This window comes from Hemicordylus capensis, chromosome 2 (assembly GCF_027244095.1).
Source record: "Hemicordylus capensis ecotype Gifberg chromosome 2, rHemCap1.1.pri, whole genome shotgun sequence".
Lineage (NCBI taxonomy): Eukaryota > Metazoa > Chordata > Lepidosauria > Squamata > Cordylidae > Hemicordylus > Hemicordylus capensis.
Genome location: NC_069658.1, coordinates 119,347,096 through 119,374,370, shown reverse-complemented (window position 1 = coordinate 119,374,370; position 27,275 = coordinate 119,347,096). Strand labels below are relative to the sequence as shown.

The 27,275-nt window shown below is 43.1% G+C and overlaps 1 protein-coding gene across 5 annotated transcripts in view; it reads left to right on the top strand.

Annotated features, from left to right (window-relative positions):
- BNC2 (basonuclin 2) overlaps positions 1 to 27,275 on the top strand; it is a 584,547-nt gene that overhangs the window by 352,961 nt on the left and 204,311 nt on the right. For all 5 annotated transcript variants that reach the window (XR_008316774.1, XM_053298992.1, XM_053298991.1 and 2 more), the window contains exon 3: positions 22,546 to 22,648. Coding sequence is in view for 4 of the 5 variants with exons in the window: in XM_053298992.1 (XP_053154967.1) it covers positions 22,546 to 22,648 (103 nt within the window). In the remaining variant the exon portion in view is untranslated. The remainder of the gene's footprint in view (positions 1 to 22,545; positions 22,649 to 27,275) is intronic.

The following is a 27,275-nucleotide window of genomic DNA, read 5'->3' as shown; positions in this document are numbered from 1 at the left end:
AGTGTCAGGTTGCATAGGTTTGCTTCAGAAAGAGGCTCAAAGGGGGCTTCCATCAGGGAGGCCAAGACCAGGGATAGGCTCCATTGTTCAGTTGGGGCTTGGCTCAGGGGGTACAGATTAACGCCCCGCAAGAACATTTTGCACATGGGGTGCGAGAAAACAGAATGGCCTTGCCAGCCAGCATGTTTCGATTAAAAAACAGCCAGGTATATTCGGAGGGACACATTAGCTAAGCCCATTTCCTTGAAACTGGTGAGATATAACAGGACCTGAGTGGCAGAAGCCTTGAGTGGACGAAACCCATGGTGTTTTGCATAAAAAGCAAAGTGCTTCCATTTACTTGCATAACTCCTTTGAGTGGAAGCTCTTTGAGAGTTCAGAAGGATACTTTTCAATAGCTGACCTTCAAGGCCGTAAGTTGTAAGGTCCGCAGAGATGGATGTAAGATCCCTCCCTCCAATCTCTTGAGAAGAGATAGAGGTCCAGCGGAAGGTGGCAATAGTTGTTCCATGTCAGTCTGAGTAGCAATGCAAACCAAGGTTGGCGAGGCCACCATGGTGCCACCAAGATTGCTCACGCATTGTTGTGTATCAGTTTGCCGATCACCCTGTTGATCAAGGGTTGAGGAGGAAACATGTAAAGAAGGGTCCTTCCCCAGTGACGTTGGAAGGCATCTCTCAGGGAGCCACATCCAACACCCATTCTAGAATAGTATTGCAGAAATTTCCTGTTGGTAGCTGAAGCAACATCTACTTGTGGAACTCCCCATTTTTGTGTCAGTTGGTCTAGGCATGACTGCTTCAATTCCCATTCATGATGTTGCTGGTTCGCGAAAGTTCTGCGGAGGTTGTCCGCCAAGACGTTTTGTAGCCCCTTGATGTGGAGAGCAATTACGAAGATTTTCCTGGATATTCACCATGTCTATAATTCGGTGCTCAGAGCACACAGGGAACGTGACACCGCGCACAGCATCGGAGCAGGGATATCGAAAGGGGACTCCGCTCAGAAGGTTCTCTATCTTCTTCCACCATGCTAGGGATTTTAGTACCTACAAAGGGATGTCCAGGAGCATCATCTGACTGTTGCCGTTTGGTCGGAAGGTTCCCAGGTACCACAGTTGAAGAGGTTGCATCTGTAAGCGGGTGTGGAGAACAGTGGATTTTCATGAAGCCATCAGGCCCAGCAGTCTCTGAATACTTTTGGCTTGTTGCTGAGTGTAATCTTCAAGATGGCCTATAAGGGCACTGATCTGATGGTACCTGTCTAGAGGTAAATAGGCCCGTTTTGTCCAAGTATCCAACAGGGTCCTTATAAAATCTATCAATCTGAACGGTTGAAGCTTGGACTTGGTCACATTGACTTGGATCCCAAGTCTTGCAGGAGTTGTAGTGTGAATTGGATCTGAAATTCCAATTTGGATCTGTCGCTATACACCAAGAGCCAATCATCGAGCTATGGTAAAACGGTGACTCCTCGCATTATTAAATAAGTGATGATCACCAAAATACACTTGGTGAAGACCCTGGGTGCTGTAGATAAGCCGAAGGGCGGTACTCTGTATTGGAATGCTAGATTTCCTATTGCAAACCTTACAAACTTGCAATGGTTGTCCTGGATCTCAATATGAAAATACGAGTCCTTGAGATCTAACATGGCAAGCCACTCTTTCTTGGCTAGGAGCGGAAGAATTCCCTAGGGATGTGCACGATATTTATCGGCGCCGGCGGGGGTAGGGCTTTAAGGGCGGGGGAGAGTGTACTCACCCCCCCCCGCCGCGTTTCCCCCGCCGGCGCTCTCCGAATTTGAAGCCCCTCGGGGCGGCAGCGTTCCTCCTTGCCGCCCCGTTTGCCCCCTCGGCCGGAAGTGGCCGGAAGTTCCAAGCGCGCGTGCGCCCGTCGTGCGCGCGCACACGCGCTCGGAACTTCCGGCCACTTCCGGTCGAGGGGGCAAACGGGGCGGCAAGGAGGAACACTGCCGCCCCGAGGGGCTTCAAATTCGGAGAGCGCCGGCGGGGGAAACGCGGCGGGGGGGGTGAGTACACTCTCCCCCGCCCTTAAAGCCCTACCCCCGCCGGCGCCGAATCACCGAATCTGCCCCGACACCCGAAACGTTTCGGCGGCCTTTTCAATGGCTGCCGAAACGTTTCGGGCACAAGCCTAGAATTCCCTGCAACGTTGTCATACGGAATTTTTGTGTATCTACATATTGATTGAGGCTGCAGAGGTCTATAATAGCTCTGATTTCCTCTGTCCTTCTTGGGGACGAGGAAATAGTGAGAGTAAAAACGTCTCAGTTGGTCTGTCCACTGCAGACCCCTGCACCTTTTCCCAACAGGGCATGCACTTCTTGTCACAGGGCCGGGGCCGGAGGGGTGGATTTGATGCCCTGGAAACTTGGAAAAGTTATGAACTTGATTGCGTAGCCATAGTTGATAATTCGTAAGATCCATTGGTCGGATGTTAACTGGTGCCATTCCAAGGCATGACTGGCCAGTCTGATGATGTTGTGTGGCAAATGAGTTGGTATTGAAGGCATGCCATAGACGGTCAGTGCACTGGTGCTGGAGGCTTCGGCCGGCGATGATGGTGTAAGCGGTGGACAGTCTTCTAGATCAAAGATACTGCTTCGTGCTGTCTTTGCAAGAACGAGGACCTTGGTTTGGTTTCGTTGGGCATAACCCTTTTTATGATAGGGTTTAAAAGGCCTTCTATAGTTCTTCTGGTCCTAATATTTAAAACTGGAATGTTGGCGGTTGTAGGATCTGTAACGGGAGAGGCTTGGATGACATGGCTGTAGCAGAGAAGCTCTTAGCCGTAAATTTAGACATTTAAAGTGTTTCCATGGTTGAATCTGTGGATTCGCTAAAAAGACCTTTTCCATCGAATGGAAGGTGTTCAATTCGATCCTTCATGTCAGGATTTAGGGTTGTAGATCGTAGCCAAGCATGGCGTCTAAGTGAAACCACAGTCATCATTGTTCTAGACTCAGCCTCAGCCAAGTGCTTATCGGTGCTCAATTGTTGTCTGGTGAGGTCACTACATTTATTAAGCATGTTGTCAAATCTCTTGACAAGGTCCTCTGAATTCAATGTGATAAGTTCGTTGCAGAACGAGACCCAAAGGCAATAGTTATAGCGGGCCATGCGGACCACATAATTTGCAATGCAAATCGAAAGGCTGACTGTGGAATAGGTATATCATCCAAAGACATCAAGTTTTCTGCCCTCCTTGTTGGAGAGGGTAGTTTGGCGTTGGCTGGGTTTAGAAGATGCGCAGTCTGTTACTAAGGAATTTGGGACAGGATGTTTTAATAAATAGAGATTGTCTTCCTGTTGTATGCGATAGAGGGTTTTCAAACGTTTCAGCGTAGGAGTCGATGTTTGCAAAACATCCCAGGAGGTTTTAGCCACTTTGGGAATAACAGGCAGCATCAGCAAAGCAATTGGTTGTGTGGATTGCATGGCTGTCATCATTTTATAGACGGGGTCTATAAGAATCAAGTCCAAAGTGAGAAAGAATGAAGAATAGTCGAGTCACAGTCCAAAAGTAAACACTAGAAATCAGTCCAAAGTAACATTTCTTTTCTATAACTGAGGAGTAATGAACCAGAGGTCTCAACGCATCAGCGGTCAAAAGAAACTGAGACAAAATGGCAAGAAAAGCAAGGCATGGAACACGTGCACAACAGGGAAAAGTGCCAAAGAGGAACTAGTTAATCCATCCAAGAGGTCCCTACGAAGGCGCAGTAACCCATTTTTCATGATGACAATGGATCACTTCCAGATCTTTTGCTTATGAGTTGGTGCAGCCCTATTTCTCACTATTGCAGTGGCACCCATATTCAATCACACTTACCAACGTTATGCAATTTGCTAAAAGGTGTGTGTGGGGAAAGCTTGAGACACGATTGTGGAGTAAGTACTGTGGAGTAAGTGTAGATGGCTTCCACATGGAGATACATAGTTCTTTATTGTTGTCGCAAGTGGGTTACCATATTCAGATATCACGAAGTGTTAGTGCTACTTTGTCAAGCAAGACAATGAAGTTCCTGGCTTCCCCGCCAAGGAACACTTAGCTCTATTGAGCCAAGTGCTCCTTGGGGGAAAGTCAGAAGCTTCATTGTTGTAGGTACTAGATCTTTTTTCATTGAATTCTGTGACTATAGTGGACATTTTAAAGTGTTGAGGCCCCAATCATCTCTAGGTGCAAGCAACTATTGCCCCCCCCCCCATCTCCTCAATGCAGCAGCCTCTGTGGGCAGAAAAGTGCTCAAACAAAATATAGTTTGTCAATGTAGATATTATTCCAAACTACAGTTAGTATAAGTTTGCAAACCATACTTCAAACCATTTTTAAAATTATTTCACCAGCTGATTGCAAACCATAAGTCAATCTGAGTCAGACCCTCTCTAAACCTTGTATGTACTGTTGTTCATAATATCCCCTGTTAGAGTGTTGCAGCTTGAAACATGCTGGGATTTGGTAAAAATTAACCCCCACTTACTGCTCATCTTGTCTTATAATTTGAACATATGCACTTGTGTACTGACATCACTTCTACCTCTAAGACGTGCACAGGCTCACAAGTTTTTGGATGTCCACTCAGTGAATTTTAGATCCTGCTCAGGTTGAATCAAGAATGCCCCACTCTGAATGCACGTGCTCACACACTGCTTTGATAACTGCCGCCCAGATCAAAACTCATTCTGCACAGAGATGAAAAACATTAGAGGGACCACTGACCGATATGCTTTTAGATATCAGCAATGGTTTTTTAAAAAAATCAATTCCATATAATAATATCCCCCCCCCCACATCTGCGTCAAAAGGATAGGACTCCGGATAGAGACTGGCAAACCTGCATGCCTGCATATGCAGAGTAGCGTGCAGAGCTCTATAGGCCCCTATACACTTTAGGTGCCAAAAGGGCTCTTTCCTCCCCTACCAGAGGGCCACCTCTCTGCTAGTCATGCAACATCAAGGCCAGGCCAGGGCATCCATTCCAAGGCATACTCTTCCACGTCAGTCCTAGAGACATCCATATGCTAGTTCTCACCCATAGGCTACTCCCAGAAAAAGCAGAGCTCTGTGCAGGGGCCTAGGAGAAAATCAGCTTGTAGATGCTTGTAGGGTGTGCATAAAAAGGTGGGAGACAGACAGAGGCATGGAGACCTTCTGGTTTAGACCTTCAGGCTAGTGAACCCTCAATGTCTTGGGCTACATTGGATAGTTGAAATATTAAAAATAAAATCCTTTATCTTGTGAAAAGTAACATGAGAAGCAAACATGAATGCAAACACGTTGGGCTGTAAGAAGCCAAGAGGAGAAAAAGATTGGCATCTTTTTACCAGCTCACCTTCCCATCTTTGTATTGCAATCATTAATTCTGAACCAATGTGGTACATTTATTCTGAAAAATAGTTAAGAATAAAAAGGGCAGGCTGATAAAGTTCAGGTTGTAGCCAGCTAACTTACACTTAGTATATGTTTGTGTTTATAAGCACAGTTAAAGGACACATTCCAAAGAAATAATGTGTTCCTTTTAGAATTGCTGTAAATTTTCATGATTTCCCCCCCCAGAAACATTTCTATTGTAACCTACATCAAAAGGGCAGCTATGGTTCTTGTCTGACTATACATATGCATTATATATATATATATATTTTTAAAAGTGAGTCTACTGTAATTACCAGTTTGCAGAGCAAATTCCTGCAGGGTTTGTACTCTCCCCATTAGTAAAAGAGATAAGTTGAAATGTATTAAAATTTCACTGTACAACTGGGAGTTTTTGTTCACAGTAAATGTGTTAATGTTTCTTCATTGCTTGACTGTTTGTGTTTAAATTTAGGCAGCATGCCCAACAGGGACAAAATTATAGGATAAAGCTATGTATAAAAGAAAATCCTTTAGAGAAAACCAATAAGGGTTATTTTTAATAAGCAGTTACACATAATAACACTCTGCCCTGACCACAGAGTAAAGTTTTCACAGTCTCTTCCAGAATTACAGGAACCTCTCTCTCTTTGGTGCCAACATCTAAAGATAGAGGCAATGCCAACACATAGGGGCTATTTGCTTGTGCAGTGAAAATCGGGCTACTAGGGAAGCCCAGCATGGTTTCGCTGCGCATGAGAACTGCTGGGAGCCATGCGGCTCCCGGTGGGGACAGGCCCACCTAAATACCCTCCCCCTTAAATAAAGTTAACAGAGTGAGTGCTCCATTAACCCCTGTTTCCTGATCATGTGTCTGCCATGGCTGCTTGGAGCCACAGCGGGCACACAGTGGGGGGAGGCAGGATCCCAGAAATGCACCTCATACTCACCGTTTACTCGCACTCTAATTTCTGGTGCTCTGGGGGGTGGGGTGCCTCATGGCGGTGCTTCCCTTTGCCCGACCCCCAGAGTGCCTGAGTGAGCCGCAGCCAAGTGTGGGAGCGCCACAGCAAAGCCATCGCTCATCTGGGTGGTGATCCGCCCACCCAGGGAGAAGGCGCTGATCTTCTGCAGGGAGGTAAGCACGTTCAGACTTCCTCCCCACAAAACAAGTAGCCCCTCCCACTTGATTGTGGGAAGAGCTTCAGTGTCTACCTTGGTAGCAAGAAATTTTATTGTTGGACTTTATTGTACTCTGCCAACATACTAAGAAAACACTTAGAAATAATGTATTAATTTAAAATTGTAATCATCAAGTGATGAATTTTAATAATTATCCACCAGAAATGATGGATAAGTCTATCAATTTAAATAAGTACTTATTTTGTACTGAATGTGGATTTAAGGCATTTTTCATCTTCTTCATAGCTCAAGGTATTGTTTGGGAGTGGTTTGTTTTTTAAGTGTTGAGGAGCAACATTTTACAGATGCTAACGTTTGTAATTAGTTCAGACAGAATATGGTGAAACAGACTGCTTCCAGATCGGCAAAGGAGTAATACAAGGCTGTATACTTTCTCCTTATTTCTTCAATGTATATGCTGGACATATACTGAGAGAAGCTGGAATGGAAGAAGATGAGCGTGGTTTTAAAGTTGGATGAAGAAACATCAATAACATGCGCTACACTGATGACACCACTGGGCTGACGACACCACTGACGTAGCTGAGAATGCAGATGATCTGCAAGCTCTAGCAATGAAAGTCAAGGAGCAAAGTGAAAAAATTGGACTATGACTTAATGTCAAGAAGACTAGACTAATGACAACAGGCACAACAACCAGCCTCAGAATTGACAATGAAGACACTGAAGTGGTAGATAGCTTCTGCCTTTTAGGATCATCTGTTAACAGTAAAGGATGCAGCAGTCAAGAAATACGTTGCAGAATAGCACTAGGTAGGGTTGCAATGAAGGTCTTGGAAAGGATATTTAGATGCCGTGATGTGTCTATACCTACAAAGATAAGAACCGTTCAGACAATGGTTTTTCCCGTGACACTCTATGGATGCGAAAGCTGGACTTTGAAGAAGCAAGATAGAAAAAGCTTTGACGCTTTTGAACTTTGGTGCTGGAGAAGACTTTTGAGGATACCATGGACAGCCAGGAAAAAGAAACAAATGGATCACAGAACAAATCAATCCAGAATTTTCACTTGAGGCACAAATGACCAGGCTTAAACTATCATAGTCCGGACATATCATGCGAAAACCCAGCTCTCTTGAGAAGTCCATAATGCTGGGAAAAGTTGAAGGAAATAGAAGAAGAGGAAGACCAGCAGCAAGATGGATGGACTCGATTATGGCAGCAATGAATGCACCACTGAGAAACCTTAAAGGCCAAGTTGAAGACAGATCATCCTGGAGAGAATCTATCTGTGGTCGCTAAGAGTCAATACCAACTTGACGGCACTTAATCCATCAATCAATCAATGTTTATAATTCAGACTCCTTCATCCCACCTCTTTAAGGTGTCTTTTATCGATTTAATTATATTGTGTGAATTGATTGGTTGAGCTTGTGTGAGTAGACAAATTATCCTGGACATTCTGACAGTTCAGAGAACAAGACTTTCAGAAAAATAAATATGCCACAATCAAGGATAAATTGTAAGTTTGTCTGGAATTAAACTCTCATATAGATTCCAAGAACTGCTAAGAGGTGGGAAACCTGAGGGCCTTGGGGACTATAGACAGGTTAACTGAAGGAAAATAACAGTATGGGAGACTGAAAACCAGGAATTTTAAGAAAGAGTTGGTAGGTAGAAGACACAGTTAAACAAGTGGTGTTTTCCCCACCACTTATCCTTACCAAGAAAAGGTTCATTTGTGTTAGGCTGTTGCTGAAAGTAATCAGAAAGAAGAGTGCTTCACAAATTCAGAAGAGAGGGGAGCAGCAGGAAAACAGCCACAGGATCCACTGAAAAATGAATTTATTTATTTTTTAAGTACACTGGATAAATCAATAAATCAATATTTTTTTCTGTGATACCCGGGAAAGGTTCTCCCCTTGCTTCCTCATTGTCATTAAATATGGCAGTACTAGGAGTCAAAACCAGTGGGATAAAGTAACAGGGACTCAGTTTCATATATCGATCTGAACTAACCAGTCAGTTGTTTTGCTCCTGTCTTCCAGTTATTTAAAATTTTACTTACTGTACAAACATTTCAGCACTCTCAGCATGTAGTGAGCAACACTTAGAGTCAAAAATCCTGCGATTCTGTATTTTCAGTCTGACTGGAATATGATGAGCTGCTGAATAGTCTGTGTCGGGTTCAAGGTTCTGTGCCACTGTGGTTCTCCATTTGAAACTGGAGACTAAGGGCTGGTTCACACAATACATCAAACTGGCCTAATATCACCTGCCACACAATTAAGGACTTGAGCATGCATATCCCCTCCACCTTTTGACACATTGTTTTGGTTTTCATAATTGTGAGAGGGGCTTTTTAAATCCATACTTCAAATTAAATATTACATTGCAGTTGCATTTAAATCATGTGCGACGGAGCAGTTTGAATGATTATTATGTAAAGTGGAAGGAAGGGGAGTACTACATGAGCACTCACATCCCTCATGTGTACTGGATAGGGACTCCTCAGCTATTCTCCTCATCTTAACTAGACCATAAAGATGGAAGGGGAGTTGACCAGTCCTCTCCAATGAGTCATTGGTTGAGGTAGGGTTTGAGCCCATCTCTTCAAGGTCCAAGTCCCTCGACCTTCATGTGCCACACTAGCTAAGAGCTGCTTCACGTTTTATTCAATAATTAGGTTTGCAACAGTACTGGTGTTTCTCGTGTGTGTTTCCCGTACTAACCATGTAAAGTGCCATTTTGATTGTTTATGAATTTCTATTCCATCCTGTTTTCAGGGTGGTTTACACAAAGACATAATAAAATCACAATATCATAAAATACAAAGCCCAATCAAAACAGTAATCAAATAGAGAGTTTCTAAACATGTAGTGGCCGTGGGAGAGGAAGCTTTGGCTAGCCTAATTACTTTGCTGCCAGATAAAGTGTGGAGCATCTATAACGTGTTAATTTTGGCAGAGCAAAGAGTGTTGTTTTTGAAAGTCTGCAAATCCTCAGTTAGTTAACATTACTAGAGAGCCCTAAGTTTATGTTTCATAGCATTTAAAAAACAAAAACCCCTTTCCTTTCTTTCAGTAAGAGTTTGCTGAATCATTGCATGTTATCTCCCTCAAAACATTCCTCAGAAATAACAACATGGCTTTTAAAAGAGGAGAGAAAAAACCTTTATATGACTACAGGACTTCCTAGTACAGAAAAAGGATTTCATGTGCCATTTTATCTTTCTCCTTTTTTTATTCCCCAGTGCCATTTTCATTCTCTAGCCCTCCCCAAAGAACAGTTGTGAGTGGTTTTGTAAAACATTTCTGTGCAACATGTTTTTCCTAACTGAAGAACCTTTGTTATCTCAACAACAATCTTATGTCTTGTTAGTATTCTCCCCATCATATCATATTAGCAACTGTTTTCATGAATGCCACAGAGAAATATAATGATATTAGCACCTTTCAAATTGTATTAGTGAAAATAAATACAAGTAGGAAACAATATTAATACAGTATGATGTAAAACTGCTGATATAATGCTAAGGTGCACTGAACCAGTCAGAAGGAATATCTGACTGATACTGGGGTGTGAGAGATGTAGAAGGACTCCGGAGCATTCAGCAACTTTGAAATGCAAAGTGAAGAATCACATTGTTTTCCTTTGGGAGTCACCATTATCAGGATGGCACTTTGTAAAATGGCTGCCTGCCAAATATGGTGATTTTGTTTAAAACTTGGAAGTTAACTTGTCCAAATTTCAGAGTGAAGCTGTTCAGAGCTCTGTACAATTTGAACAGTATTTGAATATCCCGAATTCCATCAAAGGGTATTAGCTTGTTTTCTAACCATAACATGGATCATTGGTACTAGTGATGAGCAATAGTGATGGATGGAACACACACACACAAACTGTCCAGTTTGGAATGGGTCTGCTTGAATTAGATTAATTTGACATGTCACTCCTGGAAATCCAAAGATACGCCCATTGAGAATCAGCAAGGTCTCTAAGCTGCATTATGTTCCTAGTGATGTCATCCAAAGTAGTCCCCCCAGCCACCACTACACCTCTGCTGCAAGGCATTCCCACTCTGTCTTTCCCCAAAATAACTGAAGGTGAGGTGGCATCAGGGATGACCTTTAAGAACCACAAGGCATCTGGATGAGACCTGGATGGTTTTTTGAGTGTTTATAGCAGCATCTAGGCATGCCACAGAACATGGAGAACAATCATGTTGGAGATCATTGTTATGCATGCTCACAACGATGTCGGGAAACAATGGAATGATGATTCTAAACATGCTGGCATGCTGCTGTGTACAACATGTTCTCATGTTTGGTTACAATCCAGAGACCAACACAGAAATTAGTTCTGAAGCAATTAAAAGAAGTAATATGCTGTTATTAATATTTGTAAATCAGTTCAATATTTACACTAATATTTGTAAATCATTTTAAACAAATTATGCACATTTATTCATAATGCATGCGTGCGTGTATGCGCACCCACACCCAATTTTCTTAAAATGTTGATATTCACAAAGATAGAAACAAGTCAAGCAGAAGAAAAACCCTCACAAGGTTTTATAGTCCACAAAACTGGTAAAGCAGATCCTCAGGTTTGTCTACAGTTTTCTGACCACAGTTGCCTGAGAGTTTTCTGGACTATGAGATTTGCGCCAGTTAAAGTGTTGTAGTGCAACAGTATGAGGCAGCGGCTTGAAACCACGTGTACAGCATTTCTTGATGTGTTTTTCAATGCCATTCCATTGGGATGGAATGCCATTCCAATTGCCCATCACTGCAGCGGGTTTTATGGCCAGGAGGTGTCCATATTCCACCTGAATCTCATTCACTCAGCTCTCCTCCATTTTCGGCAGAGGAGGATGACATAAGGAAGGTGTTTTTAAAAAAAATCTCTAGGTGGTTTTGCACAAACTGCCACTAGGGGGAGCACCATGGTGCAAACAATTTCTTGATTGCTTCTGGTGCAAGAACCTGAACAAATATTTTTTTGAAAATCCATATACTGAAAGGGGCTTTAGATATCAACAAATCCTTGAACTGTGGAATGAGCCCTCCAAACCGCATGGCATTGAGAATAGTTTGCAGGCTTGCTGGTAAATGTTCACTGGGCTTCCTTGCAGTAAACAAGGAAATAAAAGTCTGTTGCCCTGCAATAAACAAATGGGATTGCACAGAAGTAAATAATTCATTTCAGTGGGCTTCCTCTTAAGTAAGTGACTGTTCTCTCTCCCTGCCTTGGACTGCTAAATTGCCTTATAGTAAATCAGTGGGATTACACAGTTGCTTGTTCGGGTTCCGCAAGCAAGAGCACTGGGAAATGAAACAGGGCGGGGATATATATATATCACATGCCCTTACATATCTACAGAACCTCCATCTGCCGAATGATCCAGCCAATCCACAGCACCAAAAAAAAAAAAAAAAAGAAAGTAAGGAGGAAACATGAACATGTCTGAAAAATAAGTCTGGGGGGAAAAAGCAAATGTGATCAAAATCAAAAGCAGATGAGAATCGGATTGCACCTTTGTGTAAAGACCTGGGCACAATTAAAAAAAAAAAAACAATCATGCATGGGACGGAAAGGAGCTGTAAAAATGAACAAGTGGTTGCACAGCAATTTGAACTGTCCACACCACATCCCACTGCAACACATAAACTATGGGGAAAGTCTCCTACAATGGAAAAATACAGCTACTTTCCTGCAATGCATTTGCAGCATTGTAGGGCTGCAATGCATCAATAAAATCTGAAACAAGGCATCAGAAATATGAACAGCACCCTGCTTGACAACACAATGACCGTAATGTCACAACATGGGCAATATGGAGGGGCACTTAGTGGACACTTTGCAAATCTGTTGCAGCATGTAATCTGAAAAATGCCCAAAAATGCTGAATGAATGCTTGTTGAGAGTAGAAAGCTGCCACTCTCTTCTCCTTTCAGCTACTCAGTCCTTGCCTTTTCTCAGTTCTCTTCCTCTCAATCACCTCATAAACCCTTCTACCTCCAAATCTATTTTTCTTTCACAATCTTGTTTTTCCTTTCTTCTCATCACAGAGTTCCTGCATTCACATGATATGCTCAATACTTGTACAATCTAGCCCTAATCAGATATTATGCTGTACAAGTGTACAGATGTCTGTACATTCATATATGTTTTTGTGTGAATGACTGTACCTGCATTCATTTTAAATACCTGTATCCTGCATTATAAGAGGCCTGTACCCAGGTTCTTTTTTTAAAATTAATGCAAGTATGGTCATTTGCACAAAATATGTACACATATGTAGACAACCGAATGCAAGTACAACATAAAACCTGAACACAGCTAATATCTCCTCAGAATTCTCTCTCAAAGACTCTTCCCAATGGCAGCCCCTCCGGTCAAAAAATATAACTCAGTCACCATACAAAAGAAACTCATGCACACAAAGTTACACATGCCTATTGCAACAGTTTCTGCAAACCCTCCCTGACATACTTCCAGGGAGTTGGGGATGAGAGTGAAAAATATCTATCTATCTATCTATCTATCTATCTATCTATCTCATTTTATTTTATTTTCTCCCCCACCTTTTGTTCTAAGACCTCAGGGCAGTTAACAGCAAAATACATAAAAACAATAATGAAATTTCAATAAAAATAGAACAAATACAACTAAAATTAAGAGAGCAGGGACAACACATTGGCCGAAAGCATGAATAAAAAGAGCAGTCTTCACTTTCCTCCTAAAGGCTGGGAGAGAGGGAGCCATGTGGATCTCAGCTAAGAGGCAACAACTGAGGCCCTGGTCTGCATGGTCAACCAATGGGTCTCAGCAGGTGTCAGCACACGGAACAGAGCCCTCACAGCCGATCTAGTCAGGTGGGGAGATTCAGCTAGGAGCAGGCGGTATCTGGGCGCAGACAGTATCTGGTCCCAAGCCATTTAGGGCTTTAAAGGTAATAACCTTTTTGTTATTGGCCCAGATGGGTGTGTGGGTTTGATTCTAAATTAATTTTTGGTGACTTAAGAAATCCAGTGAGTAGCATAAGTGTGCATGTGCATATCCAAACTTACACAAATTGTGTTTGGACTCTGCAGCATCTATGATTGGCATAAACTTGGCAGCATCTCTGACTGGTATAAAGGATCTAGGGATCTGTGAAAACCTGGAAAGGCTAACCGATGTCTTGTGAATGGAATTCAGCTCAAGAAGCAATTTTATCTGACCCTCATGCCCTGGCCCTACCAACACTGATGAATGGATCCTTCGTAACATACTCAAGGCTATACATTGCTGCTGGAGAACCTGTCATTCCTGCTGGGAATGTCATTCAGGAACCTGCTGGGAATGTCATTCAAGGACTTGGGCCAGGGTTAGGTACCAGATCAGGCAGATTAGAAGCAATGATTTCCTCACACTGGAGAGCTGGCCTAAAGGCAGGCGTTATATGGGGACCATCATTAGCTTGTGTGGGTCAGCTGATGATAGTCATGCTAGGAGTCAGGAAACCATACTGAGACGGCTTCAGCTGTGAGAGATCAAACTAGCTTTGTAGTCTGGAGAGTGCCCTTCATTGATAGAGACTAATCTCACTGGCATGTTCAGGGACTAGAGCACTGGTGGCACAGGAAGGCACCAGGGGCTACTGCATTCACTGGTGTGAGACATCCTAGTGTCCTATACATAGGGGCTTGATAGATGAACTCTGAGTGGGAACCAAGATAAAAGCCTAAAGATAATTTCTTGGCAGACACATGATATAGCTAGTGCATTGTGTGGAGTGAGGGAGGTTGAAAACTGTCTTTTTTTAGAACATTGAAGGTGGCTTGAAAGATTGATTGGTGCTCATGGTATGTATCCTCGTTCTGCATTTATCTCTCAGCCAGTTCAAATGATACTCCGACCAACCTATCTTGATCACATGGGAGAGGATCATGGGTGTGTCCATGTCTCTCGCCCCATAAGTGTGTTGTCCCACCCCTAATTATGTGACAGTGCAATTCGTCTGAACCTCTTCTCAGTGTATGGATTAAGTACTACTTGTAGTATTGTCAGGTCTTAAACTTTTTTTGAAATTTTTTTTCTCCTACAAAAATATACCTCTTTTGTATGCTTTAACAAGCAGCTTAATCAGCAAAGGAAGAAGAAGGGGGAAATCACTTTTTGGAATGTTTGAAAACCTACGTAAGGGGAAACAAGCTGATAGATTCCATACATTTGTCAAACCAGAAGTGAAGTAGGAAAGCAGAAATTCTGGAAAGAATATGAAAACATGAGCAATAGTTGTAAAAGAAATGTAATAATTATTCCATTACGTGACCCTAGATACAATGAAATCTTTGTGGATTCCAAAACTGCTGTGATGGCTGGCACTGTTGACATTCAATACGAGAAACTGAAGCATCCCATCGATTGGTTTTTGGCTTTAAAAAAAAAAGTACCACTACTATTCTGTTGTTTGCAAGGACTGGTGGTGTATAATGTTCTTCCTTAGCGCAGAACAGTCATTAAAGTGAGTGGTCCTGGCATGAGCTGGAAGTAGCATGCATTTTGTGTCCTGTCAAGCTGCCCATGTCAGGTGGAGAATATTATCTCCTGACATTCTCAAACCAACTTTATATGTTAATGGAGTTCTAGTTTTCTATGAAGGGAATTTTAGCATGTAGTGGCTCCAACCAGTCCTACATAGGCAGGCCTCCTTCACCACAAAGAATCAGTCACCATATTAACAGCAGAGCCATTCCACTCTGTGTGCTGAGCAACAGCTTGATGTTCTTAGCAATGGAGCTTTTTGTAAAACATGAGCCACACAAGATATTCGAACTGCATACAGTGAGCGGATGAGCAGCAAAAGGGCCTCTTTTAAAGCGGATTGTTTTTTCATAGTCTGGTGTACGCCTGTGGCTTTGCCCTATTCTGCTGTGTGGCCACTGTGGATTTGCAACCATGCTTCTGCTCCTTTCAGATAGAGAAGAACAACAGCCCAAGACAAGATGGCAGCTGTTCTCCCCACCACAAACTTTACCAACCTCCCTTTCCCCTGGATTTGCTCACTTGCTTGTTCCCTGGCTCCTTTACTGCCATTCCCTTAGGACTGGGTCATCCCCTGCTCCCCCAGATCTAATTTTTTCTATAGACGGTTTATCTAAAGAAGATTTATTGTTTCTATGTGTTGAAGAGCTTCCTGAAGTTAGGCTAGTGGGTTGGAATAGATGACCTTCTGGTGACCTCCAGTTATAGGATTCCATTATTATTGCTATTGCTTTTCAATCACTTAATATCAAGCTCAGTTCATCAGTTCCTCCTTCCCCACACTACGGTACAAACAACAGTAATTTCATCAACTGCAGTATCAGCTCATCAATTCTTCTCCCTGTCACCACTAGCATTTTAATCAATTAATACAGGATTGATTCATCCATTCCCTTGCCACCACACCCCCGCTGTCCCCATTATTTAAAGGATACCATTACCACTAATGCTAACATATTGTAATATGATATCAGACAGCGTTTTTATACCCCTGAATTGGACCCGAAGGCAGAAGTAAGAGGAAGTAGCTAGGAAGCACTGCTGAAAATATTGGTGTGTAATTAAATCATAGGGCTTGTTTTAGGATGCTTTCTTCTCTTTAAGCATGACTTTCGTGGAAATAGGATTTTAAAGGGAAAGTGAACCTGTCAAGTAGCTTGCATAGGGATAGATTTGGATGGAATTATGCCTTTTCCATTGATACTGTAAGGGTTCCTTGGAGACGTTTATAATCTTAGTGGAAATGCAAGAAATGCTATGTCAGTTCTGCGTCTAGAGAATGTATTTGATGTTCCGTCTATTTGTGGATTATTTACATGGCAGAACATTATGTATCTCTGGGGCCCTGGCTTACTGCACACTGAAGGCACCTTTACATTCTACTTGTAATATCTCTATACATTTCTGCTGTAATATCTCCTTGGGTGGTGGTAGTGTTTGGTTTCTGTCTCTTCCAGACTGAGTCAGCATAAGAGATTTTGCCTTTTACTCTGAGCAAATGCAGACTGGTTATACAGGTGGAATTTATATCTGTAGTAAATTTCATTACTGTGAATCTAGGCAATAATAACTAATCTTTACATTTGTTTGACAGTTATCTTCTAACATTTTTCATAATAAGAATTCACAATGCTTCTACACGCGTCCCATGTCTAATCCTTTAAACAGTGATCCAAAGGGGTATTTTAGGTGCACTCATGGGCAATATGTACTCTCCGTAGGCTTTTTCATCCTTTAAAACAAAAAGCTGATTACATGTATATTTTTATATTCAGTGGGCTTTTCATAGTTACTTTGAACTTCCCCTTGGTTTGCCATGTGATATTGGAGTCACTCTCCTTGGGCTCACAGCCACATGGATCCTGGCTTTTTTGGATCCTGGCTTTGGTATTTGAAGAGGAAATGTGATGTGGCAATTGGAAGCATTAGAGAGTCAGGGTGATGTAGCAGTAGAGTCCGAAAGTAGGCGTCGGAAGACCAAGGTTCAAATCCTGCCAATTAACTGGATGACCTTATTTGAGTCACCAGCTCTTAGAAGAATCTTCTTCAGAGGGTTGAGATGAATGATAAAAGGGGAAAAGATGCCTATCTATGTTGCTTCCTTGGAGGAAGGGTGGGATACAAATATATGTAGTCTGGAACTGCAGCTTGGACTCCTTCCAATATTCTACATCACTTGTAAAAACTATAATTTTCAAATCAAGCTTAGTGAATGTTATGAGACCAACAATAGTTCTTGGCTTTTATTATTGTTTGGGTGGCTTCACACAGAAAGGTACATGCTCCTGTTACTGCCATCTTTTCAGTGTTGTCTGGACCAATGCTTTGGGGGACCAACGTTCTCCACACAATTTCAAATTGTGGTTACAGATGTTGAATGACAGAAGAGATCCAGCACTGGAGAGTATGAACAACACGGAAGAGGTGGCAGTACCCAAAGTGTGCCCTTGTTAGGAACCAGCAATTTTTCCCTATGGACTTGCTGCCATTACATTTAAAGGAGCCCTCTTTCTTAGAAGTGAAATTTTGTTTCAAACCAAACACGTTTGCTTCCTTTTTTCTTAGTTAAAGATATGGTTAAATTAAATATTGCACTGAAACACAAAAACAAGTTTGAAATTTTGATTTTCACTTTTCCCTTCAATTGAACTTTACCAGACTACTGGCTGATATACAGGCTCCTTCTGCTGTGCTAAATATAGCCTCTCGGCTGCCTAGCTTTTATTCGCCTTCTTGTAAGCAAAGTGATATCTCTAGAGTATATGCAATCTTCCGTGCCACCAATTATTACTGTTTTCTAGTTAGTAATATTGCTTATTTCCATTCATTTCATTCAAAGGCACAGGGACCTCAGAAACTGTGCCGTTGAACTATGTTTACTAAAGATGGTGTTCCATCAAGTTGGTTATTATGAAACTGTACTAGCTGACCCCTCACAGAGCATCTATGCAGTTGTGCAGTGAGCCTGTGGTATCCCCCCCAAGCTCCCTCACCCCCCCATGGCTCCCTCGCTCGCTCTCCCCCGCGGCTCCCTCGATCGTTCTCCCCCCCCGCGGCTCCCTCGCTCACTCTCTCCCCCCCGTGGCTCCCTCGCTCACTCTCTCCCCTCCACGGCTCCCTCGCTCCCTCTCTCCCCATCGCGGCTCCCTCGCTCACTCTCTCCCCTCCGTGGCTCCCTCACTCTCTCTCCCCCCCCATGGCTCCCTTGCTCCCTCTCCCCCCCCCACGGCTCCCTCGCTCGCTCCCCCCCCCCACTCCCTGCTTCACGACTCCAGCTGGCAAGTTCCTTGGCTTTCCGAAGCAGCTGCCCACACTCCTCTCCAGCTACTGCCTTCTCACTTTCTGAACCCTCGCAGGCTGTCAGCCAGTTGCTTCCCCCCTGTCAGCCAATTGCCTCCTTTCTGCCACATCACCACGCATCACTCTGCCCCCCACAACTCTCTCACTTGCGTTCTCCCCCCCACAACTCTCTCATTCGCCTGTGTCTACCTGTTGTTGTCCAACTGTCCTTCAGTCTCCATTTCTCTACCAGCTGTTGCGGCAGGAGGGCACTAACAACAGCCTCCCTGCCGTCCAACTGCTTTCCGCAGTGCCCTTGTGCTGGCTTTAAGCTCCTTGGCGTGTTTTGAGGCGGAGAACTGCCAGCCGTCCCCTTCCACCAAATTCTCTGGTGCCTTATGTAGCGCCACCACAAACTCCTTCTGTCCCCATTCCCTGAACTCACTGCTTCACGACCCCAGCTGGCAAGCTCCCTCTTGACGGTGGGTGTGCCAGGTGGGCAGTAACAACGGCCTCCCTGCCAGCCCTCCACTTTCCGCAGCGCCTTCGTGCAGCCGACCCCAGCCGGCAAACTTGCCCTCCCACCCCTTGTCAGCCAATCGCCTCTTTTCCTCCCCCCAGTCTGTCAGCCAATCGCCTCCTTTCTACCACGTCCCCACGCATGGCCCGTCTTAGAGGAATAAGTATATAGACAGATAGATACTTCTCAGAGAAGGGGGCCAAATAGTCATGAACTGAGAGTAATGATACATCAATCCAGGATATGATCTGAGAGAACATGACATGATACCACCTTGTTTAGGCTAAGCAGGTCTTGGTCTTGCCTGGAAACTCCATGACATCCATCTTGAGGAACACGATAAAACAAAAGTAGAACATAAATGTAGTAATGAAATTTTTTTAAAGTCACCTATTCTTACCAACCAAACATTGATTGAGTAGGCTAGCTTTACGTGACTTAAAATAGGGTGTGTTTGCCATGCTAAGAATGGTAAGGTTATGTTTAGTGGACTATATTTGTTAGATATGATTACTATTACAGTTTGTCATACAAACCTATATCTATCTACATAATAAAACAGATATAATATAATATAATATAATATAATATAATATAATATAATATAATATGTATTGACATATATATGTAAGCTTGTTGTTTTAAGCTTGCTTAGCAAATATAACTGAAATCAGTGGGACTGCCCAACTTAGTAAATATGTTTAGGCTTGGGGTGCAAATATATTATAGATTTACTTGTACTAATTTTATTTTTCTAAAATGAAATTCAGTTAAACATGTTTTCAAATCTGAAGTCTTGTAAAGATTTTTAAATCTTTAAAGATTTGCCTGAGTGCAAAAAATAAAGAAAAAAGATTTCCCCCAGCTAATACTTTTAAAAGTAGCTAAATGAATAATTTTGAATTCAGACAATAAAACACAATCCTGGACTAGAAAACTGTATTTCAGCATGACTCTAATTTTTACATGCAACCTAGTGACCTTTTCTTGAACAAGGAAATGGTAGGTCAAGATTTATGAAAAATCTCCTCAGCCCTTAATATAGATGTTCTAGCAGTACTTATAACTTTAATGGGTATGATTGTTGCACCAATTTATAAGAGAAACAACAGCAAACTGTGAAATATATATGCTAAAGAATTTGAAACAGAGCATCTGTAAACACAAGGAGCACCACTTCGTAATGCTTTCTGCCTTTTTGCAGAACAATTAATTAATGACTTCATTAATTAATGAATAAATTAAAGAAAGACACCATTACTGACTAGGGGAGACCTGATATATTACTGAGTCAATAAACTATTGAACACAGAGAAGGACCTTTTGGTAGATTTTTTTCCCTCCTCATCTTGTAACCCACAATCACATATATTATTCTTGCCTAATCAGCAGTTTTGTGGGTACTCTTATATTTCATATTTCTAATTCCTTTAATCACTGGTAGGTACAACAATGTTTTACAACCTTGCTAATGAAGAGTTGGTCGGTTGATGTTGGTTGGAACACACGTAAATGTCAGATGTAATACAGCAAAAGGATTTTTTCTCCCATCCAGCAGTGTTTTCTGGAGGCTAATATAAAGCAGCAGCTGGAGTGAGGAAGGCATAAGGCAAGTAAAAAAGATACCTTCATCAGAATTCATGTAGAAAAAAGCAGCCAGTTTTTATTAGAATCTAGAGAACAGAAGTAGTAATAGCAAAGCATGGTGGAATTCAAATGGCACAAAAGGATTCAGCCACCCCTTCCCTGTGAGGAGAAGAATATTCTGCTCACACACATCATTAATTCCTGGGCCTTTAATTCTTTTCTATAAACATTGTTATCCCATGCATGCTTACTTGGAAGGATGCCTTTCCAAATCCAGTGGGACTTACTCCCAAATATTGCACGCATGTATACAATTGCAGCCAAAATAACTGATTGACATTGTGGTAGTTTCTATAATGCAAAGATGTGTAATTGTATAAATCCATTACAGCGTTCAGGAAATTCTGATGTTCTTGCAATTGCAGGTACCACTATCTTCCCTGCTCCCCCAGCTGACCCTCAAGTAATCACTGGTTGCATCTAAATTGGTAGAGTGATCATTTCCTGGCATCTCCAAGTAGTTACAGTACATTGTTAATGTGTGAATGATGAATATAATTTCCTCCATTTTAAAAAATATGTGTGCAAATTAAGCCTAAATGCATGCCATAAATTTAGTAGTAGTAGTTTGAGGAGCACAGGTCATCTTTAGCACTATTTAAAAACTGAGGTCTTGCCCTCTCCTTAAAAAAAAAAAAAATTCGATCATTATTTATGTATTTGCCTTATAGTTTAAAGAAATTATCCATCTTTCCCCCCAAAGTCATCTTTCTATTCATGCCATTTGCGTTTAAATTTTACCTCCTTAGATTTCTTTTTATAAAGGGGCGCGCCAGGGGCTTATGTTTTTAAAGGGAAACGTCTAAGTTGTCAAAAAATGAGCACTTGTGCCTAGTCAAAGGGAAAGGAGTGATGGAGGTAAATGAAAGTTGCTACAGGTCTCTTGAGTCAATTCCTTTCTGTATCTCCATCATTGTATTGGTGCTTTGGGAACACACTGAGCCAGTGACTTTGTCCTGATGCTTTACTGAATTAAACCTTTTATAAGTCTCTGAAAGAAAAGCATGAGAACTTTTTTTTTAATGGAATGAGGAGCAGTGGGTGGGGGGCAGGGAGAAGGGTCGTTTGCTTTGCTCTGCATTTATGTATATTGGAGTATATGCTACATTCTTAGTTATAACTAAATTGACATGCTGCAATGTGAAGACATAACTAACATTAACAAAAGTTGCCTTCAGGCATTGGAAAGGTAAACCAGGAAATTTGTGCAACACATACATAATCCTCTACCTTTAAAAGCCAAGTGGAGATGTTGGTCTGCTTTGTTTAAATGCATTTATTCATTTTCATGGGATGATGATGGTGATGATTAGTTAATGCACCTTATAATTGGAATTGCTCTGTGACAATAATTTATTTTTTATGACAGGCCCCTTTCCCTGAAATTAAAACAAAAAAGCAAGTCTTTTCGTATCGCATTTGTTTTAACTGGTGTTGTGTTTGCAATGGGGAAAAGAAGACAACAACTATTCTGCAAGCAAATATTAAAAAGCAAAGAAAAAAATAATGTTTCTTATTAATATCTTTGTATGGCTACGATCCAAAGGGATAAGCATGAAATTCTGCATATGCAATAGGGCTTTTCAGCCCCACCTCCCACCACACAGCGTTTTCTTGCCCCTTGGAAGCATGCTCTCGAAGGTCAGGGTATCCTCGAGAGCAGCATTTGATGTGGTGTAAGAGGCTTCAGCCAGCAGAGAATTCCCTGTTCCTCTGTGTACAGAAGTGCTTTACATGCACAGGCCAGGGTCTTCTTGGGATCCCAGTATGATTCTATAATGAGATAAGAAGCTGAGAGTGTGAATAATGACCATGGAAATTCCCAGTTCAAATTTTACCTAAGCTTTGAATTAGGCAAGTCACTATTTTCTCAACCTCTACCTGGCATCTGCAATAAGGGTGTGACCTGCCCTACAGGGCTGTTGTAAAGACTGCTGAGCAAATATATTTAAAACGCTTAGAACAATCTAGGAAGTTATAGAAATGCTCAGTATTATTATGTATCCTCTGAGATGCTTAAAGAAATTGGTTTCCTTTTTCTTTTTCTAGGCAATACGCTGCACATTGGTAAATTGCACATGTGAATGTTTCCAGCCAGGGAAGATAAATCTGAGAACCTGTGATCAGTGTAAACATGGCTGGGTGGCACATGGTAAGAATTACCTTCCTTTCTTTTCTCCCTCTTAAGTTCACCTCCATGTGTGTCTCACACCCATAGATCTGTATCATTTCATACAACATCAGCAAGAGTACATCATTGTGTGAGTATATCACAGCATGTGCATGCTTGTTTGTGCTCTGTAAAGGACGGGAAAGGGGGGGTTCTGTTGTTCCAGCGCAGGTGACATCACGTTAGTGGAAATGACGAGCACTGTGTGGTATATACTTCATATAATGGCCTCTACAAAATTACTCAGAACTCCTAGCAGATGTACAAGACGTTTATGTTTAGGGTCAGCCCAAGACATTTTGGTATCAGAGGCAGAATAACTGCCCTTCTCCCCCACAGTGTACACATGTTTTCCCATACAATAGGTCATGTGCAAAACTGATATGCTGTTTGTTGCTTTGCCAAAGCACACTATTACAATATTATTTAAGGGCACATACACAAGATCACTTGTAAACAGATGGCCCATTCAGGATAATTCCTTACTTAGACAGATGCTGGGAGAGGAGAGAGTAAGGTCCCTACTACATATTTAGTCCCCAGTACATATAGTGGCTGTATGTGCTAGGCCTGCATGTGTAGTTCAGATCTCTGTAATTACTTTCCTGATAAGGACTCTCTTGTAACCAGCATAAGTAGTAAATAAAGTCTACATGGTTGCTTTGTTGTGTCATTGGAAAAATAAGTTAAATAGCTGCTGATTTGCTACCCTTTAATGGTGCTTACTTACACAGATGCCTAAGGCAGCACCTCTTACATATACTGGAGAACCTTGTTATTCACAGAACCGCTTTTCGAGTATCCATGGGGTGTCTAATAGACACCCGTTTCCAATATCAGTGGATACAATAGAGTTAAAACCCACGTATCAGCAGTTCCTAGAGGGCTGGAAGTGACCATGGTGGTCACTTCATCCTCCATTTTATCTCAAGGAGCCATTTTATGGCTCACCTTGTAAAAATCAGACCTTCCTCCATGACCTTTTGTGGTTTTCTGAGGCATTTCTTCCTTTGTGGGGCATTCCTGGGCATGTGGGGGACTCGCAGGGGACTTACTGTATACCACAGTAAGTTCTGGGCCATCTGGGAGCCGTTTTTGAGTATTTGGGGGCTGCTTTTTTAAAATGTTTCCCTCCATCCTGGAACCTAACCCTCTTTCCCCATAGCGGTAATGCCTTGTTACTTGTGGTAGTAGGCGAGGAACGGAGGTTCTCTTGTATACAGCCTGTTTACAGTACAGTATAACTATCTATACACTGCAGTGTCTGTGAGTGTGTGTACATACGTCTAGTCCAGTCTATTCATAGCAGAGGTGCTGTGGAGCTCACCTTGCACATAAGAAGCAGCCAATAAGTAACAGTTTGATGGGAATTCAAACATACTAGAGTCTGTCTTTCAGAGCCTGGATAGCAGAATGAAGGTGGTATATTCTGCATTGGTTGAGTGAAAGCCTTGGTGGTGGTTCACCCTTATAAGAGGTGGCACAGTGACCTAGCTAAGCTATAACTCAAATGGAAAACTCAGGGCACAAGCTAGAAGGTATGTTTGGCTTGAATCTCTACAACTAATTTGTGTGTGTTGGGTGTGTGTGTGTGTGTGTGTGTGTGTGTGTGTATGTATAGGTATTTCCCCCACCGTTGGTAACAAATAATCCTATACAGGTGGCCCTCGTTATTCACAGAGGTTCTGTTTTACAATAGTGGATAACGAAACCATGAATAATAAAGCCTTAAGTCAATTGGTATTTGAGGGCGGGGGGATTAGGTTCCGGAGCCAAGGAAAATGAATTAAAAATCACCTAAAAGACAGGGTAGGAACATAGCATGAACATGGGAAGCTGCCATATACCAGGTCAGACCATGGATCCATCTAGCTCATTATTGTCTTCACAGACTGGCAGTGGCTTCTCCAAGGTTGCAGACAGGAATCTCTCTCAGCCCTATCTTGGAGATGCCAGGGAGTGAACTTTGAACCTTCTGCTCTTTCCAAGCGGCTCCATATTACAAGGGGAACATCTTACAATGCTCACACATGTAGTTTCCCATTTATATGCAACCAAGGTAGACCCTGCTTAGCAAAGGGGACAAGTCATGCTTGCTACCACAAGACAAGCTCTCCTCCTCTCCAGGGTAAAAGCAGAAATAAGGATGGAACACAGCATTGTGCCTTGGCCACCTCAGATCTCCCACACTCTAGATCCTCCAGCAGGGTCCCCCTCACCCCGCTCCTCCAGTAATATGCAAGTTTCCTCTTCCCACAGTTGAAATTCAGCACTTAGCAGCACAAGCCCTAGGCCTGTCTGGTTGCTAGGCTGGTCAAAGAGGCAGCACAAAATTAAATCAGTTTCAAGTAAACACACACAGAAGAGTGTGTGAGAATCAAGGAGTGAGAGGAGAATCAATTTTCGATGTATAATTAAAATCAATTTTTATTTTTTAATTCATATTGAATTTTAATTGCAATTTAAATTAAATAATACCGTACTGTAATTATTAAAATTAATATTTAATTTGATATTTTTATGTTTAAAAATTCATCAAAATTAAACTTATAGAAGTGATAATTGGCATCTTACAAGGGCAGCACAATGCTGCAAGAGGCTCCAGAAAATGTCTCCAGGAAGCTCCACAGGAATGGGTCAAAAAAGGCTCTTGGGGCTTCCTAAGGATACCTGGTGCTGCCAGATGCTACCGGAAATGGCTTTTAGAAGCACAAAAGACTCTAAATATTGATTGTATACCACCCTGAGCCGTTTTGGAAGGGCAGTATACAAATCAAATAAATAAATAAATACATACATACATACATAATATGAAGACCAAAGCACCCCACCATCCTCCTCCAAATGCCTCTCACAACCAAGGAGCACATGCTGCAAGAGCACAACCATATAAGGGCAGAATTGCACTGCCAAAAACCGCAGATACATGAAACTGCGTACCGTGGATAACAAGGTCGGGTGTATATTGCCCTACCGTGGATGTGCAAAGCCGCGAGTGCCAGAACCGTGGATAACAAGGGCCGCCTGTAGATAATTCTTATGGAAATGTGGATGTAATGGTCTAGCAGTGTGATTTGTATGTGTGCTTTGTTCTTAGCAGTTCTTGTACATTACTTGAATCTCCAAACTGAAATGTTTCCTAAGCTTATGGAGCCAATTATAGGGTGATGGTGGGGAATTAAACAAACAAGTCCCTTTGATTTCAATGGGGAAAATTTAACATATATCCTCTGTTGATTTTAGTTTGCACTTTGGTAATTTGCCTTTCCTTCAAAAACCTCATGGTGGCATACATACAATTTTTCTCATTTTATCCTCACAATATTCCTGTGTGGTGAGTTAGACTGAGAAGGAATGAATACTCAAGGTCACTCCACAAGATTTATGGCTGGACCAGGATTTCAACTTGCAGCTCTCCAGTCCAAATCTAACATTACTCCACACACACCCTTGAAATCAATGGGATTAAGCTTGTGGGGTGACCTTGGGTATTCTCTCTGCTTAAATTTGGATGGTCCGTGCCCACTATGTCTTGAGTGTATGTTCTCTTCTCAGGTTCACACTACTGTATATGTGATGGCAGCTGTCCCATTTATATGTAAACTAGTATTTTTAAGCCCGTTAAAATAACGGGCACTAGTTGGGTTCATGAAACCGGGGGGGCCACCTACTGTTGGCTGCAGCAGCAGCAGCAGCAGAGCCCCACCGGAGGGAGGCAGCGGCGGCCACCGCGAAGAAGCCCCTTGAGGGCTGCCCCCGGAGGAGGAGGAGTGAGGAGGAGGAGCGGGGCAGGCGCGCGCAGGCCCACTTCCCCGGGGACGGCAGCGATGGCCATGCGCCCAGAGCAGCAGCAGCAACCACGGCTCGCCCTGCTGAGCTGCTGCCTGCGCCTCCCTCCCTGGGCTGGGCGTGAGGAGGAGCTGCTGCTGCTGCCAGGGGCGGGCAGGCGGGCGGGCGGAGGTCTTCTTCTCTGGGAGCCGCCAGTCCCTGCTTCTGCCTGCCGGCGGCTCCTCCCAGGGGGATGACGCCGCCGTCCTGGGAACCATCCGAGGGCCGGCTGCTGCCGAGCAGGAGGAGGAGGAGGCGGCTCCGCGCAAGACCCCCCCCCCCGCCCGTCCGGCTGCCGTTGCTGCTCCTCTGGAGCCGACCCCACCCTGCCAACATGGCTTTGCAGCCTCCAGCCAGCCGGACCACCCAAGGGACAGTTGCCGCCCCTGTTATTTTCAGCAGATGGGCCAGACCCACTGCCTCCGCCGCCTCTCCTATCCCTGCGGCCGGGCTAGACCAGCCACCGCCACTGCCTCTGCCCTCCCAGTGGCCACCTCTGGCCTTTCCGCGGCCGGGCGAACAACCGGCCAACATGGCCGCCTGGTGCCGGCGGCCGTATCTTCCTCGGATGTTCTGGGCAAGTGCTCCGCGCATGCCCAGAACAGCCGAGGAAGACACGGGTGCAGAGACACGGGCGCACACACAGGCTCTTTATTATAGAGGACTAGGTGTGAAGGTCCCACTGAAAAGACATAAGTGGAGGGTGCTGAACCCTGCCATTGCCTAAGGTTTTTTTTTGCTCTGCAGCTCTCCCTCTAGCTGCTTTTCTCCCAGCTTGACT